General features: G+C 37.6%; 1 protein-coding gene across 5 annotated transcripts in view; it reads right to left on the reverse strand.

Annotated features, from left to right (window-relative positions):
* SORBS2 (sorbin and SH3 domain containing 2) overlaps positions 1-19177 on the reverse strand; it is a 79208-nt gene that overhangs the window by 38442 nt on the left and 21589 nt on the right. For 3 of the 5 annotated variants that reach the window (XM_010002462.1, XM_010002463.1, XM_010002466.1), the window contains exons 4-9: positions 18213-18357; positions 15717-15892; positions 10313-10379; positions 9198-9242; positions 7752-7938; positions 4566-4680 (exon numbers count right to left, since the gene is read on the reverse strand). In XM_010002462.1, coding sequence (XP_010000764.1) covers positions 4566-4680; positions 7752-7938; positions 9198-9242; positions 10313-10379; positions 15717-15892; positions 18213-18357 — 735 coding nt within the window. Of the gene's footprint in view, positions 1-4565; positions 4681-7751; positions 7939-9197; positions 9243-10312; positions 10380-14894; positions 14919-15716; positions 15893-18212; positions 18358-19177 lie in introns of those variants that run through there. The other 2 variants (XM_010002464.1, XM_010002465.1) reach the window with 2 other exon arrangements.

The raw sequence follows: 19177 nt of genomic DNA on the forward strand, positions 1-19177 counted from the left end.
AAAACTTAACCCCCCCCCCCCCCCCACCCTCCAATCTTTTTGTAAAGAAAGAGCTACAAATAGTATATTTTGTATAGTTCCTAAGGTTTTGATTTCTTGTGTAGTAGTGTAAAAATAAAATGAGAACATAAGACCCTATGTAAACTCTATGCACTCAAGTTCTACTTTATTTACAGCTTGAACCGCAGAGGGCAGCAAACAAAAAGAAACTGAGCACTACAATTTGCAAGTTCACTGCTGCCTGGCAACCCTAGGGCGGGCGGCACTCCCTGTGCTACCGAGATCGATAGAGAGGCAATTGATTTAGCTTGGCTTTCAGATTCAGTTTTGCTGATGGACCTTTTTCCATTATCTCCTTTACTAAGAGACTTGAAATGAACAAATAATTTTGACTGGAAAAACTAATCTTGGCTTATTCTCACAAATATCTCCCAAACTGCTTGAACACAGGGTAAAAGCAATAAGAACATAAATAACTTCATTGACTTCTCAGTCAAAACAGATGAAGACATTCCCAGGCAACAAGGAAAAGTCTGGTGAGTTTATCTTACATGATCTGCATGATGAAATTACTATTTTCCATTTGCAAGTTCAGACACCATACTGAAGCCTCTTTGGAGCAATGGACTGAGATGTTTGTCAACTATTTGGCTTTGGCATTTTATTACCTTTTTTATTTTTACTTTTTTTTTGTTGTTGTTTTTTGTTTTATTCTTGACTACTTTGACATGGCTGTTGTAGCTCCAAGTCCACTACTAGACTGATTTAGTCTCTCCATATCTTTATAAGAGGACATATTTTTTTAATGTCATATTGAAACATATGTATAATTCCTGATTCCATTTTAAAGCACACAGAGAACATTTTTTTAGTTGACAGTGTTCCTTAAGTAGCTCAGCCAGCACTGAGTAGAATATTCTGATAAACAGCTTGAGATGTCAAAGGTGATCAAACTAGAGTAAAAAAACTCCAAACACCAACAAACAACAGATGTACAGAATGATGCAAGTCCAGTCTATTTCTACCATCTGACAACACAGTAATATTGTAAAATTTATTCTGATCATGAAATCGCTGCTCAGTAGTAAATTTGTATACTGAACATGTGTAAAAACATCCAGAACTAAATTTTAACCTGGCAGTTTTACCTGACAAGCACATGTGCTTTCACGCTTAGACTAAAAAAACCCTAATAAAATAAAAGCATCTATTACTTATCCCAATTTTACAAAGTCTTCCTTTACACTAACACCAAGATTTTTCATTTCTTGCTTGTCCACAGAAATAGAGATGTACATGTATGAAATATTTCAACTATACAAGATCGAAGCTAGTAAAGAATAAAAATCTATGTTCATATCCATATGAGTAGGACTCAATTATTACAATGCAATTTATTTATTTACTGAAAGTAAATACCCATTTTAGGAAACAAATCCATAGTTCAGATTATATTAGCAAAAAAGAAGAGCATCTTATTGAATTGCTGACCTTGGAAACAATCCTCCAAACAACTTACGCACCACCTTACAAAATGGTAACATTTTATGGGCTTATTGAAATGAGAAAAAAGCAGCTGCCACATAATTGCTTGGAAGAATATTCAACAGGCTAATGTCAGATACTTTTAGTTGTAATCTCAAAGCGCCAACACCAAACTCCCTTCTTTTTTTTGATGTTTGATACCCTTGCAAGTTTAAATTACAAAAGAAAAAGCCATTAATTTTCTGTTTAATGACAGAAGGCCACTACATGATACTGCAGCTTGAAATTAAATTTAGAATCATAGAATGGTTTGAGTTGGAAGGGACCTTAAACACCATTCAGTTCAAACCCCCCTGCATGGGCAAGGACACCTCCCACAAGGCCAGGTTGCTCAAAGTCCCATCCAATGTGGCCTTTATATTTTAGTATCCATAACAAAGATAATTATCCCTAACCAATCTCTCAATTTAGTGTTTATAACTAGGTTATTTATTTTTAGGCTTATTTTTTCTTACATTCCCATATATGCTAAATAGTATTTCTCCCTAAATGTTAGTTTTACATTGAGTGTTTTTTTATTATAGTCTTCCTATTTTTCTAATTTCCATGTTAATCTCAACTGCTTCCAGTGTAGTATCTACATCAATAAATGGAATGCTGGTCTTTCAAACGTCATATTTCTTAACACCAAGATAGTTGTCAATATTATTTTTAGATAATTTTGCCCCCAAAGCTGAAATCCTGTAGATCCTGTAGATCTTTGTAGACAAAGAAATGATTTAATTTCAGCAAAAAAATTTAAGATTTGTATTGGAGAAACTCCCTTTGACTTTTTTAGTTTTAGCAAAACTGATGAAATAAGAATTTTTAGTTAAAATCTTATGAATGTACATCTTTTACAATACTAATAAACTATTTATTTTTCCATTCTATATTTTGATTAGTAGTTTCTTTCTGTATCATCAGAACAATTTTTTAGACATGAAAAATAAATTATATTGAGATTATGAATATTGAAGACTTAACTTGTGCAATACTGACACAATTGAGACTTCAGAGTTTTCATCTGACTTTGGAACTAATACAATGTTTTTGGATGTCAGCTTTTCCTAGACATTCAGAAAAATCTTTTGACCTGCTCTGTTGACCATAATTTAACAAGTCATGACTTGTACTTCCCATATCCCATTCAACGAACACAAGGAAAGCAAATGCTGTAGTGAAACCAATTATTTATTTTTTGTGACATGGTCCAAATAAAGCTAAATATAACCTTTATCAACAACAGAAATTCCAAACTGATAAAACTGCGACAGCTTACTCCAACTATTTTTTTATCAGTTAATAATATGACACTAGTGTCAGCAGATCTTCCAGCTCTTGTATTCTGTACTAATTCATAATTATAGAATCATAGAATGGTTTGGGTTAGAAGGGACCTTAAAGATAATTTAATTTCAAACCCCCTGCATGGGCAGGGACACCTCCCACTAGACCAGGTTGCTCAAAGCCCTATCCAACCTGGCCTTGAACACTTCCAGGGATGAGGCATCCACAACTTCCCTGGGCAACCTGTGCTAGTGTCTCAGCCCCCTCACAGTAAAGAATTTCTTCTTAATGTCTAACCTAACTCTACTGTTTCTATGATCATATTCATCAGCACTGTAATTCTTCTATGATTTATTTTCACAATAGGTCAGTAAAATTTTTAATTTACTAGAAAATTAAGGCTATTATTCAAACATCACTGTCATTTGCTTCTTTTTAGATGGAATCTAATGCAACCATGGCAATTAAAAAAGTGCTCAGAACAAATGCCATCACCTTTTAGATAAAATGATTTGCTAAGTTCAGCTTCACAATAAACACTAAATCCCATTTAACTATATTGATTTATTTGCAGTTCACCTAGAAATGCCAATTTCTTCTCTGAAAAATGCATCAGTTCTGAAGGAACTTAATTTCACAGCGAGATAGCTTTGTATTTTCTAGATAATAGAAATTAGATTCCTGCAAAGACCACTAAAACACAAGAGAAAGTTCTTAGTACAGGTGCTTCACACTCTTGATAGACTACATATTCTGAAATTAGATTATTTGCTAAATTTATCTTAAATTAGTAACATAAATTATGTGAACAAGCACGTTATACAGTAATACAGAAGCAAATACTAATCCAGTATTGATTACACAACCCCCTTATTTCAAACTGGACTCCCTCAACTACTTCAATCTGAAAGTAAAAGCCCAAGAAAAGAAAATATTGCCATTGATACATAATAGTTTTCCTAAAATAAAGTATTGAGATAGCACAAAGGTGAATTAGAAAGGCTGAATGAATGTGTCTTTCTGTAAATGAAAACATCCATTAATGGTCATTTTGCATGCATTATGTGTAGCTTTATCAGACATGCTGGTGAAAAAATCCATGATTGCAATCAGAAAGCAGAAATAAAGACTTCTAATTACACATCAATGTAGACTCAGTAATCACAGAGTAATTGAGGCTGGAAAGGACCTCCAGAGGTCATCTAGTCCACCCTCCTGCTGGAAGTAGGTCTAATCAGATCAGGTTTCTCAGGGTTGTGCCCAGGTGAGTTTTGAACACCTCCAGAAATGGACATACCACACCCTCTCTGGACAACCTTGGGCAATATTAGACCAAAATCTCCTGAAGTGTACAATTACATCCTAAAAATGCAAACATTTTATTTTTCTAGACTAATGGAGTAGGTTTCATATGTTCTGTTAATGCCACTGAAAATGAGTGCTGGAGATGTACGGCAATTAGAAAAAGCAGTTTCTATTAATTCACAGTTCTGCTCACCATCCACTAGGTGTGCATGCAGAGTGATGGTTTGATTTCTTGGAAATACCAGAAGATCTAAGTTAAACAAATGAGCCAATCTCACATTTTCAACACAACCATCAGGAAAGAGCAAAGACAAATTGCTGCAAAATTGTATTTTGAAAAAGAACCTGCACTATTCATGTAGATAGCTGTGATCAGTAGTAAATAGTAAAAAGATGACCTCTCACCAAACCTCTTTACTGTAGTACCCGTTCCACTGGTGCCTTACCGGTCTCTCATGTTCAAGGATTGATGACTTTCCCGGCTCATATTCAAAAATGCTCCTTGGTTCAGAACGGAACTTGCGAGTATCTACCTTTCTGTCAGGGGGATCCCAGTCGTTTCTAAATAACAAATATAAGCAATTGAGTTAATTTACTATCATCACCATTTCCTTTAGAGCTCTATGCAAGAAAAAGACACAAACCCAAATCATTTTCAGCATAGTTTCTCCTTCCAAATTTCAGTTGTGTAATGTCTGCCCTAGTATCCCAGTGTTTTAACCACTATATAATCTTAACCTGTTTACAGCAGGTATATTCAGTACAGCTGGAAAAATACTAGGGTTGTCCAGCCTATGTGATCACTCACACTCTTGTTATAATGAGTAGACCAGTTAAAAAACTTCCCTGACATACCGTCTCAAAATAGCCTTGCAAATTTCCTATACTTGTTTTATGTGCTGTGCTAATATAGGCAAGTGGTAGATATTTATATCATCACACAATGGGATAATAAATCCATATTGAAAAAGTTCCAGAATTTTCTGAGAAAAAAAGAATGACTAATTATTTTAAAAGACAGTGTGAAAAATCTAATAGATGCTCTTCATCCTGATCTGTAGTAGAACTGCTCCTGAATATCCGTGTAAGCAATACACTCTTCCCTTGGAAATGTGAATAGATAAACAAGAAGACTTTGGCAGCAGACTTTGGGGAAGAAACTCATCAGTTTTTCCCTATGTTTGTCAATTTGCATTCAATTTAATAGTGCTATGCAAAGAATAAAAAGTAATGCTGCTACCCTTCATTTATTTATGTATTTATTTATTTAGAGTAATTTACCATGTTATAGTAATACCTACCTACACATTTTTGGGGGATAGTTAGCTATTTACTATCCTGGTGAGAGTTACCTTTTCATGGCAGTTTTTTTAGTCATTACTAGCATTGCATTTGGAAAACTGCAGCTCAGGTATCTTTTCATTTAGCTCTATGTAAAATGACCCATTGGTAACTCAAAGAATGGGGTAAAGGAGAGGGGAAATGCTGTCAGCTTTAACCTGTATTTACAATAAGAAAGAGCACCCACTGATTAAATTCTATCAGTTCTATCAGTCTTTCTGATGTGACTTGGTTTGATGTGACCTGACATGATAAGGCACAAGTCACATGCTGTAAAACAAATCTATGGGGTAGCTTTTGTTTACAGTGTTTGTGAGTGCAGTTTCTGGGACACAGACACCTCTATTTATGAAACGCACTACATTTTAAGTGAATTAGTTCTATATGGCTCTATTGTTTATTTTCACTGAGAAAAAGCATTTTTTTTCAGAGCAGAAAAGGTGGTATTTTTTGAGATTGGAAATGAAAATGGAAGTGTTGTGATCAAACTGCATTATTCTGCAAGTCACTGAAGAAAAAAAGCATGCTACTGAAATTCTGATTCAAACTCAGTCCCCTTAATTTACATTTAGTCAGTAATCCCTTATAGACTATGTTAATGTAAACCATATCTTGCCTCCCAGCTTTAATACTGTGATACATGTGGACCTAAGCCTCTTATGTGTGATTTTAAATACTCAGGCTTCATGGGCAATTAAAAAAAAGAATTTTCCAGTGGCAGAAAAAGCTTGACAAGCTGTAGCTGTCAGCAGGAGGCAAAGCATAGCTAACATGTTTGGCATCCCTTAGCCTGGCCTGGAGAACACAGATTTCCACTGCCTGTACTATCATGCAGGAGATTAAAGGGAGAGCCTAAACATCCAAATTCAGTGCTGAAGCAGTTATTTTCACACTTGAAAAAAGGAACTGTAACAGGCCTCATTTTCTGTGACTAAGGCAATTTGGCCTATAGCACAGGATGATGGCTCATATAACTTCAGAGATCAAAGTTAAGCAGATCCACGTTTTGATGCCTTGCTAACAAAATGTACACTTCCATATGACTCACTAACAAAACTCAAACCTCATGGCCTTTGGGGGCTTGCCCAACTCTAACCCCTAGCATTTCCTCTTTATAACCTGCCCTTAGCAACAGGATTAGCCAAAATCAGTAACCATGCAGCAACCTCATTTTCTTCACAATGTGTATCTGCTGGATTACCTTTCGGATTGCCACTACCTACAAATTTTTCAAAAAGTCACAGTCAAGGGTCTTTATTTTAAAGACCTAGTATGCTCTTTTCTCATGATATTTCATGCAAACTGCAAATTATTTGAAACTGCTTAACATAATTCAATTTTTAAATATAAAAAAATGTTTACAATATTCAAGCTGATGAAACAGGCAAATTCTATTTTGTTGCCTGAGTGTAACTGAGGCTTGTAAGCCACAAATGGAACAAAAAATGTGCTTTTGACATTTTTCATCTATAAAATATATATAGAGACACACATGTACATAGAAACGTATAACAACATAAAACTATATTAATATGTAGCATTTATGAATGCAAACACTAAACAAGCAGCTTTTTCTTGAGCTAGTAACTACACATATGTTGATGAGTCTATACAGTTTGCACACTGGGCACTATGTATGTATTTATCATTTATTTCCTGAGTAATTAAGTACTAACACTTTTCAAACTGGATTGTAATCACTGGGACCTGGATTTGTGCAGCAAGTTTGAAGCTGCAAAACCATGAGATAACTGAAATGCTTATTTATTCTGTAGATATCTTGGTCTACCAAAACAGAGATGGAGATTTAACAAATGGGGATGTAAAGCACTTCGGAGATTTGGGGAAACATGGGTTGACTGCTACAATCTTACACTTTTGCTCTTCCAAGAATTTCAATTTACAACACTATTCAGAACCTTTCTGTTGGCTACTGGAATGCATAAATGGCCCTTCCTTCTCATAGACTAACTATTCAAGACAGCTGCTAGAGCACAGACTATTCTGAAACACAACAAGCAGGACAATCCTGCTAACGAGAATGAAAATCCTAAATGCTCATGGGGGTATCACTTGCAAGAATGAGCGCTTCTCTAGCACACTGAAGAAATGGCAGGACCATGCATGATGCCCACACTACTGATGAAGATTAGCCCTTATCACTTGACTGTGCCTTGAATAAAACCCTTAAAAGTCATATTATTCTATAGCCATTATTTTACCCTTTGTGATATCCTGTAACTGCATTAGTGCACATACTAAGAACACTTGTTGAAAATATGCTGACTTACTTTTCTGGAGTAGACCTTTGCCTCAGACGGTGTGGTGGTGGTGGAGGTGGCACATGTGGAGGTGGTAAAGGGGATGAGACCTTAAAGGCATCAGAGCTACTATCAGAAGCACTTTTAGACAATGGCCTGTATGTCTGAGTCTTTGCAGCTGGGTGTGCCTGAGCAGAGAAGGATGGACTGTAGCTACCTAATATAAGACAAAACCAGAAGTAGTCACAGTGAGAGAATGAATTTTAATAAAACACAACATGGAATGTTACAAGAATCCACAGTTACTCGATAAAGCTGCAAGGTTACAAAACTGTGCAAATGCATTTTTAAAGGTACATTGATGTATACTCTGCAGGTAATTAGAATACTTCTTATATATTTATGTATAAAACTACAAACACACAGATAAAGTGCAATATAGTAAAAATAAATTAATAATTAATCTGGGGGGAGGAGGGGAGGAGAAGTTCCTGGCTGTGTGTATCTGCCAGAGCTCTTAATTACAGCTCATTACCCTCAGGTTCATCCTGACTGTCAATTGCTTTGTCTTCAGAAGGGAGAGGCAGGAAATGCACTTTTAAATTTTTTTTACTGTTTTAATAATGACTGTTAATCTAGGACAACTAGGCAATAGCGTGTCTTGAAGAGGATCACAAGAGTCCAAACACATCTTGAACACACAACAAATGCTCTCAACACTACACAAAAAGGCAGTATAAGAGCAGGGTGAATGCAACAGACACTGAAATGGAAGTATTTTAAGTGGCATTTTGCACATGGCACTGTGGTTTGTTTTTTCTTTGTTGCTTTTTTTTTTTTTTTTTTTTTTTTTTCACTTATCGTCTTTCACACTTTCCTTTTGCCCTTGTAAATAATTTTACTACATGGTTATAATCTTCTGAATGACACAACTATTATGTATCTAATATCTGTTACTTATCTATTAGATGAATGTGTCTTTCTTGCACCTAAATAGCATCAAGGGTCTAGAGCAAAAATGAACCAGATCATAAAACAGAGTAATCTTTATCAGGCACTAGTACTGCATATTTTAAAAAGGTGTTTTCAGTACAACATTTTTTGTCTTCCCATCTATGTAATTAGTGTTTGTACTTTCACACAGTAGTTGCCTTTTTAGTTTGGTAAGGAAAGGCTACAGAGCTCACAATCACTAGTGAAAATAAATGCAATGTAATCAGAAACTACCATATTACAATGTATCCAATCTACAGTGAGAGGCCCACAGCTGCAATTCATTTCAGTGGTAAGAATGAAACCAAAATTAAACTTTGTTTCATTTGGGAAAAAAGTCATGAAAAAACACCAACTGAGATCAAACAAGACAATAAAAGTGTTTATATAAGCATTAGAAAAGCAAGCGTGAATAGTTAACTGCCTCTGTTACTTGCTGACATTAACAAAAGACTGCTTTTGAAGTGAGGGAATAATTCCTACCAGTACTGTATGCATATGCAGTATTATACATGTCTGTGTCGTCATCTACAAAAAGAAATATACATGTTACAGTAGTGTAATACGTGCCAGTTTATCACAGCAATGCAGCTTTATTTTTGCAAATACAAACAGAAGATTGGTAGGCAACCAAATGCTGTACTTCTTTTCCTCATCTCATAGGTGTTTTCTGAAGACTCTCTTTTCCCATTATACTTACCATAGGTTGTGTTTACAATGTGATTGGTAAAATACTGTCTTCTTGTCCTGTCACTCATATTTCATACTTACTGGGAAGCATCGATTTGCAAATTATAGCTTTTTGTCCATTCTCCCTTCCCCAAGCTCAATTTCTTCCTTTTGTCAGCTCTCCTCTACTAAAGACTAGTAAGTTGTTCCTATCACAAAAATCAAGCTCACATTTTTATTGTGGTGACAGGTGTTCAAAATAGATGTGGTAAGCCAACATTTTCCTGCTTACATTTTTTATTCCCCCACTAATTCTGTATGACAATATGGAATGCAAGCTCTACCTCAGGCCAATAAAGACTCCATCTTTCAGGAGCTGTAATGAGCATATTTGCTATGTATAAAGTTTCCTGACATCCTTGGTGACAATCATGATAAAGGATGTCAACTCTGAAGCTAGTAATATCACCAAAGCTCAATTTCAGCAAAACCAAATAAGGCATTCTATGAAAAAAACAAAATTCAGACAGGAAATGTAAAACAGCCGGTTTACTATCCTGTGCTGTTCCAATACTTGAACTCTTCAAAAGAAAGCTGATATGGTAGGAGATCTACAGTGGCTAAAATCTCGTTCCTCAAACTGGAGATGAGGATCACTTCACCGAGCTCCCTGTGATGTAGAGTCATACTGGCTCCACACCAGTTCTAATAACTTTATTTTTTATTTAGTTTCAATAATAAAATAAACCCATTAAAATGTTCAGACTTTAGCAGAGGAAAATTTCTCTCTCTCCAGTAAAATCTATCATCCAGCTCATGCATTTGATTAGATTCTTTATCTGACACTTGATGAACACTTGTATTTTCACACAGCAGACAATTTTTTAATACCACTGAGAACTACTCAGCCAAGAAAAAAACATACTTACCAGGCTTATGAACCATATGGATTTGCTTGAACATTGTCTTGTACCAATCTTTCGGCCTGTCAACTGTCTAAATAAAATACAGTTTTTTAACAATTAGCAAACAAATTAAAATATCTGTGTGTTCAGATCTGATCAGACATTTAATATTGTTCTGGACACAAAGTCTATTATGATGTTTCTCCTATATAATATAATATTTTTCATCCAATCTATTTCAGATATTTCAGATAAGACAAAGGCAAACATGTTTTGAGTAATATTATTCTTAGGTCCTAAAACTGCACTTATTCCACAGTACTCAGAAAAGCAAAAGTTTTGATGCAGAGGTACAAAATTACCTTCACAGGAATAACTCAAAACACCCTTCTTGATGTCCGTTATCTTGCATTAGTTGATACTAAAGCTGCAATCGTTCTGTCCACTCCTCTTTACCATGAAAAGTGAAACCCAACAAATTCTTCTTTATAATGTAACCATCAGATACTAATACATTCACCGAGCTTCGTGCCATTTTTAGTTAAACACACCTTTGCCTTAGATACTTGTTACAGTTACTGCACATAATGATTCAGGTTTGTTAGCTCTTACTATAAGAGACTAAGCAGAAAATGCTTCCATATTTTAAAGAATCAATATGAGCTTTCATAAAATTCATAGAATCATAGAATCTTAGGGGTTGGAAGGGACCTCGAAAGATCATCCAGTCCAACCCCCCCTGCCAGAGCAGGATCACCTAGAGTACATCACACAGGAACGCATCCAGGTGGGTTTTGAATGTCTCCAGTGAAGGAGACTCCACAACCTCCCTGGGCAGCCTGTTCCAGTGCTCTGTCACTCTCACAGTAATAAAAATTTTTTCGGATATTCACCTTGAACCTCCTATGCTCCCATTTACACCCATTACCCCTTGTCCTATCACTGGTCATCACTGAGAAAAGCCTAATTCCATCTCCCTGACACTCACCCCTTACATATTTGTAAACATTGATGAGGTCACCCCTCAGTCTCCTTTTCTCCAAGCTAAAGAGACCCAGCTCCCTCAGCCTTTCCTCATAAGGCAGATGTTCCACTCCCTTCATCATCTTTGTAGCTCTGCACTGGACTCTTTCAAGCAGTTCCCTGTCCTTCTTGAACTGAGGGGCCCAGAACTGGACACAATACTCCAGATGTGGCCTCACCAATGCAGAATAGAGGGGGAGGAGAACCTCTCTTGACCTACTAACCACACCCTTTCTAATGCACCCCAGGATGCCATTGGCCTTCCTAGACACAAGGGCACATTGCTGGCTCATGGTCATCCTCCTGTCTACCAGGACCCCCAGGTCCCTTTCACCTACACTGCTCTCCAGCAGGTCAGCCCCCAACCTGTACTGGTACATGGTGTTTCTCTTCCCCAAATGCAAAACTCTGCACTTCCCCTTGTTGAATTTCATCATGTTTCTCCCTGCCCAACTCTCCAGCCTAAATCTCTCTGAATGGCAGCACAGCCTTCTGGTGTGTCAGCCACTCCTCCCAGCTTAGTGTCATCAGCAAACTTGCTGAGGGTACATTCTATACCCTCATCCAAGTCGCTGATGAAGATGTTGAACACCGGTCCCAGTACCGACCCCTGAGGGACTCCACTAGTCACACACCTCCAACCAGATTCTGCCCCATTGACTACAACTCTCTGACTCCTTCCTTTCAACCAGTTCCTGATCCACCTCACTACCTGATCACCAAACCCATACTTGATCAACTTATCTACAAAAATTGTTACTAAATAACATAAAAAATATTGTTTAAAAGAAGAGCTGACAATCAATTGAAGAACTCAGGGATCTGGTGGGGAAGAAAGACATTTAAGCAGCAGGTTTTTACCCAGACCTGGTTGCAAGAGATGCAGGAGATGCAGTTTCCTATCAAGTATCCCCCACCTACCAATATTCCTGCCTTCTGCCAAAGACATTCAGAAGCAGATTTAAACTATTTTATCATTGTTTCCCTAAAGGTATTAAAGCTCTGTACTAGCAGAACTCTGGCAAGAATAATTTAGCTGAATTTGATAGAAGTATGCTGTTTGGTGCTCCAAGATCATGTTGTTCAGAAGTTTACAGGGAAGTCCAGAAGCTCTGAGAGAACTCGTGCTGATGGGAATAACCTCCACTTCCCTTAGCACTAGAAACCTGCAATGGTCCCATGGTATTGCAACTGCCTTTCTCATTGTATTGTGGTCCAAGAAGAGTCTTCCAATAGAGCTCAAATCAGTGATAGGTGAATAGATTCGAAACAGAGCATAAATACTACTGCTATGACCCTACTGCTTGTCAAAGGACAAAGGTACATAGATATCTATTTGTCAGATCCTCCTAATCAGTCAGGTCCTCCACAACTCAACAGGAGGCTTCCACGGAGAGATGAGTTATGGAGAAGCTCCCACATGATCAGAGAAGGTGTCCCAAGATCTTTCTGGACATTTGAACTTTTCTTTCTCACCATCTTCCCCTCAACTTCCCCTTCCCCCACTCTCCCCAGGGTTTAAAACCTCAGCCAATAATTTGGCTTTGCAGTATAAGCCAGATAGGATTAGTTAAGGAATAGAATAAATGAATTTTAAAATAAATTTTCTCAATTTATATTCACTAATCCCACATTCCATCATTTGTTTGAGGAATTAGCAATATTCACAATGCACCAAGCCATTCAGATGGCATCCTGCTTTGCATAAATTATAGTTATTGCAATTAAATGTTGGAACATGGTATCATCATATGGAAATGAACAGTCATATAATGTCAATACATTAATCAATAATGTCTTCAGTCTACAGATTAATTTTCGCAGTTAGACATGAAGCAATCATTTTGGATAGTCTAAAACAGCTCAGTCATACTGCTTTCCATGAATCTGTTTTTTCCTTTCTGTGTTGGTGGTAAACTCTGGTGGTGCCATTTGATTGAATGTTTTTCTGAGTGAACAGCATTTTATCTTCTGTTCTCCAAAGACTTAATTTTTAATGCCTTGAAATTTCACCATCTTTGGGTCAGGGCTTGGCATAGTGGCAGGACTTAATGATATGAATTTTCAGGCTTCAGTCTTGCCCTTCCTAGAGTTGGCAGGAGCTCAAGTGGTATGGAGAGAACATGCTAACACAGGATGGAGGTTCTTAGAGAAGGGAAAGCTTTATAGGAATCCTTCCCCTCTCAGCAGCTTTGGACATAGAGGGTTTGCAGGAGTAGAAAGAGAAGAGAATATCACTCTTCTTGCCTTGGCTAAACAGCTGTCACAAACCATGTTCTAAGCGTAAAGACAGACTTGGAGGAAGCAACTACAGCTTGACAAATCTCTCTACTCCTGGGAAGCACTCCAAATCTGGAATACAGATACTCCCATCTTCTTATTTATAAGATTACCATTGAGTAGGATAGTGTTTCAGAACACGGTAAGTTACCTATCACCCATGAATTTGCATTTACCGCTTTCTTGATAGACTACTGACATTACCATAAAGATGGAAGGATAAGAAACTTTAGAACTTTGCATGCAGTGATAAACTCGACAAATTTGAAAACTCCTTTTTCTCTACAGATGCAGTTAGGGTGAACTTTCTGAGAGAAGATGCCTATTTGGACTGCTTACTGACCCTGGAGAAAGAGCAACTGATACGTCCACCTTCTGCTGTTATTGGGAAAGTTATAGGAATTTTGCATATTTCTGCATGGTACTGCACTTCTGAGAAGTGCCAATGTGCAGTATATTTGAGTCTTCTGCTGATAACTATATCACCTTATTACACTGCTAGGATACATGGGGCTTAAAAATGCTCATGCACACTTAAAATATAATTTCAGATCAATATCTCGAAAACAATCTCATTTCCAGCTGACTCCTAAGGAAGCAGAATAAGGACACAAAGTTGCACAGGAGACACACGCGCGCTAGAATAAGCTTTTAACTCATATCTCATTGTGAGAATTATTTCTACATACTAACTTTAGGAGCTATAAGATATTTTGAAACTGAAACATAACAAGAAACAGAACAAATCCAGCTGAAAAATGTCCTAATTCAAATTACATTACATTTTTGAAGAAAACCTGAGACTCAGATCCAAAAGCTAAATATAGGTGGGCAGACTGCCCACTCTGTTAAGCACACTTCAGGGGGATTTCTGTTATAATCTTATATAACTGATACGCACCCTATAAGATCAATTTGCTATTAAAAAACAGAACAAAGATAATTACTTTATGGTAGCTAAAGCATAGGGACACACTTTCATAAAAAGGGGGTAGGAAGCTAGACCGTTGTTGCAAAAATTTCTTAATAGTTTAAAAAAGATTCTGATCACATTACTTTCTATGTCAAACATAAAGCAAGAAATGCTAGAGTTTCCCCCCATTCTTATCAAAATTGTCCCCATCTTACCACATATTCTGATTTTTTCCTATTGCTTTTCTCCATCGATTCCTGATTTCCCCCCTAATTTTTCAATCCTTTGAAGCAGTTCTTGGCAATACAACACAGCCCCATATGGCAGTGTTGGCAGAGAGGACACATCCAACAGCTGCTACCTCATCCTTGCACCTCACAATGACTTCACCTGCAAGGGCTCTGCCGCTTTCATCCTGGCTCCCACTCTTCTTATTCTGTCTCCTTCTAGCACAGCACTTCTTCTCCGGCTGGGAAGGCCAGTAAGTGCTTCCTTTACAGACCTAGTGCCACTGCCACTGTGCTCTCTGGAGCAGCCAGAAGAGGCTGCCCTGACAGCAGAGTGGAAAGAATGCTTCAGCATAGTGAAAACAAAACTCCTCAGTTCAACATCCTGGGACCGTTCATCAGCGACTAGTGGCAGATGATCAAAACTGGGCTGCTCACAATGAAAGGGCTTCCACGCTAGTCGCTTACATGTCACTCAAGGGCACAATGCTTATATACTGCACTTCCACGGAAATGCTAGTCACTTACATTTTCATCAGAACAAACCTATTCATTTCTGCACTACCCTGATGACACGAGAACTGTTGCCTCAAAAAATGCAGAGCTGTGAGATTCTTATATATACAAACACATGTATATATGTATATTTGCATACACGCCTAGACACTGTATGTAGAAACTTTAATTTAGAAATAACAAAACAAATGCGATTCCTGCGTCTCTCCAAAAGGCAAGAGCTACAAGGGAAGCATGAGAGACATACAAAGTTTGGGCTACCTCTAATTAAAACTAGAAACATGAGGTTGCCCAATTATGCTCCCATCAGCATTCTCCTTTTCTGTCAACACACAATATTATATTCATGAGCTCGCTGATTACGCACACTCTATTCCACATTATATAAGACTGGAAGAATGTGAAAAACCTATTACTGACAATCAGTTCATTGTATGAGTTCATACACAGATTCCCCAGAATTTCCTACCGTTCTAATTGCTGTAGGGATTCCAGATTCATCCACCGGGCCAATCCCTGCATAATGTGGGGCTTTAATGACTGTAATTTTTTTTTCTTCTTCTGAGGATCTACAGATTGGTATTGTACTGGTGGTGGTGGTGCTGCCAACAGTCTGAACATGCTGTGAGTACGTCTCTGTGGACTCTGTAAAGATAACATGACAGAATATTGTATAATGATACAATAATCACACTTGGCAGTTATAACACGCTTCCCCCTTTCAGTAAGTTGTACGAGGACTGAACGCAACATTTTAAAATCATCTTAGCTGGGGCTTTGCCCTACTTAATGTTACATTAACAGAATGATAAACTTAAGAAGCAGACAGGCTATTCAACTCAGCTCATAAAAAAAAAAAAAAGGAAAAAGAAAAAGAAATAAAAGAAAAAAATCCCTACAAACTCAGCAAAAAACTATTGAAAAATAGTGGCAACAGCCTTTTTCCTATAAATCAAACTTTTGCACCTTCCCTATGCATTCCTTGAAACTACGGACTTTGAGACTTTCCCCCCTTGCCAAGTATAGCAAACTGTAGAAAACTGATGTTCTGCAAGCACAGCAACAGATTCCAAACAGCCCTCCACAAAGACTTAGATGGTGTGTGTTTAGAAGCAGGAAGTTTTGATACCTGAATAGTTTTAAAAAACAAATTCTGACATACAATTTTAATCCCTTGAACCTATATTTGAGTGCCTCTATGTATAATCCATAAATATGGACCTCAGCAACTTGGCATCTGTAGAGCAACCTGATGATCCACTCACAGTGCTTCAGGTGAACTGCGCAGGCTGCTACTCATTTAGTGGTGACTTGCAGTATTTCTACCCCTCTCACCCAAGTCTTCCTTTATAATTAATGATATTAATATGTCACTATTACAATCTCCCTTTAAAATTATGTTATTTATTTAACGAAAGACACCCCACTGCTAGGATGTGTCATGTGAAATTTTTTACTGCTGCAGATGATGTGCTTCTTTCCTACAAGCAGGAAAAAAACTCTACTCCTACTCAGCATTTTTCAGTAAATTAGTGGGCTGCTATGACAATGCAGCTTTTCTTGCAAGAGCAGGTACAGTGCTTGTGAGACATTTCCACGCAGCATAAACAAATGTAGGAAGCAAAAATAAGTATTCTAACACTAATGGTGAAACTGCAATTGCCTTTTTTGTGATATTCTGATCCCTTGATTTCTGAAGCCAAATATTTGAATTGTAATATAAATCAGCAAAAGGAGCTCCAATGACTGAAAGTTCTACTTTTAGTTTGAATATTTCTGCTCACTCCTACTGCAGTGAGCTGGATTTGGCATGGCTGCTTCAACTGTTTAGTTAGTTTTGAAATCCTGTAAATAATCCAGTGCTACACATATATGGCGAAGGGCAACTCTGAGTGACAAATATCTGACTACTTGGGCCTTCTTCCCAAAAGGCAAGATGTTAAATTTAGAAAACATTTTGGATTTGATCCTTCATTCTTCATAGCCCTCAAACGAAGTCCATCAGAAGGACTTTTACATGAGGAAGGATAATTAAATGAGGCTGTTACCGTGGAACACAGAACTTCAGGATCATGCATCATAAAAGTCATAGAAAAACACTTCACTTATTTCAGGAATACCCAAACCAGAATTGATAGGCCTTTATACCAGTAAACTGGAAGGAATTGAAGAATCTAGAATTCTGGGATGCGGAGAAATCTATGAATACAGGCTTTGTGCTGATCACTATGATAAGCAGAGCAGCATTTGTCTAAGCTGTAAGTCTCAGAGCTAGAGCTGTCTCCTAATTTTCCCACATGCACAAAAAAAAAGTAAACTCCAGGGTCACCTTAAAATTATTTTGCATGTATAGTCTTATCTAAATATGCAAACCACTAGAAAAAGCAGTAAGCAATTACTGCTCTGGCAAAACTAGATTATACTGTCAAAGGTCCTTTCTAAGGCTTATCATGTATTAAAAAAATAATTAATAATGCCCTGCAAAAAATACATAAATTATAGATTGAAATGTGTTTAGATATTTAAAAGCCCAACTCTCCACTCTTTGTTGGCAGTATTTCTCCGGAAGATTGCAGAAGTTGTGGTGTACATGTACCAATGTACAAAGTTGGCCCTTGGCTTCTTAAAGAAGGCAAAACCTGAAGGGGCTGCACAGGTTGAGTTATTTTTGTTATATGCTCCTCTCTTGGTAAAGCTTGCAGAAAATTGGTGAGAGGTTACCCTCACACACAGAAGTAATAAAACCTAATAGTAATGTCAGTGCAGTATCACTACTGTATCTAACAATAAATGCAATTTCTTTTATTTATTTCTTTTTTTTTTTTTCCATTTATTTCCCAAGGTAGATGAATAGACAACACCTTCACTATGGATGTGAAGCACTCTGCAATTGTTTGCAGTCTTTGCCACAATAATTGGAATACGTTGCATAATGTATAAAGCAAACATTCTGTGTGAGGCTTACCCATCATCCTGCCATGCTGCATGATAACAATGTTGGAATTGAGCGAAGCTGGTGGAGGGTAAGCTGAAGAAGGGGAAAAAGGCCTTTGAAAGTGACTCACTGGGCTGGCAGCAGTGCCAGAGCTCCCATTCACTGTGATCTGAGCCTGAGAGAAACAAAACAATACCCCATTAAACTACAGACAAAGCCCTCCCACCGCCATCCCAAACAAAGAGTGATGCAAGACTGTCATCCACACAACAATTACCAGTTGTCAGGTAGGTAGCCATAACGGCCTCCCCATTCACTGAAATACAAAACTTGTCACCAGGGGAGCAGAATGTGTTCCTTATCTACCTTGTACCTCCCCTCTTCCCTCCTTGTATGTGCTGTCTGTGAAGCATGCTGAAGTCATGGGAAGGTGACACAACGACCACAGTCAAGGCAATGAAGATAGCACAAACAAGGCCTGCAGAGGTCTGACAACAGTCTAAAATGAAGATGGCAGTAAAATTTCCTCTCCTTGTGTGACAAAGGCTGCCTGCAACAGAACAGTCACTCAGAGATGTTCCTTTAATGGACATGCTCAAGCCCTATTGATATTAATGGCACCTTCTGTGCAGACCAAAGGGAAAAGTCTCATTAAGGCTACCTAAAGAAAGTGAGCCAAAGCTTCTTTAAAAAACATGGAAGCCAGCTGGAATTACTATGGGATGCTGTTACGCAATCTATCACAATAAAAATAAATAACACCAATAAAAATAACCCCACAACCACAAAAGAACAGAACAAAATTGAATAAATAAAATGGGAATGTTGAGTAAACTGGCAGTATAGCCATTCAGGCTTTAGTCACAAGAGGGACTTCTGAAACAATCTGCTTCTCAGGCCCCAGAGTTTAGAATCCCCACATCTGGGCTGTAGCACTTTATGGGGAGTACTGCAAGGATCAAAACAAAGAGACTAAGAAAACATTGAATGAAATG

The sequence above is a fragment of the Chaetura pelagica genome, unplaced genomic scaffold (assembly GCF_000747805.2).
Source record: "Chaetura pelagica isolate M959 unplaced genomic scaffold, ChaPel_1.0 scaffold67, whole genome shotgun sequence".
NCBI lineage: Eukaryota > Metazoa > Chordata > Aves > Apodiformes > Apodidae > Chaetura > Chaetura pelagica.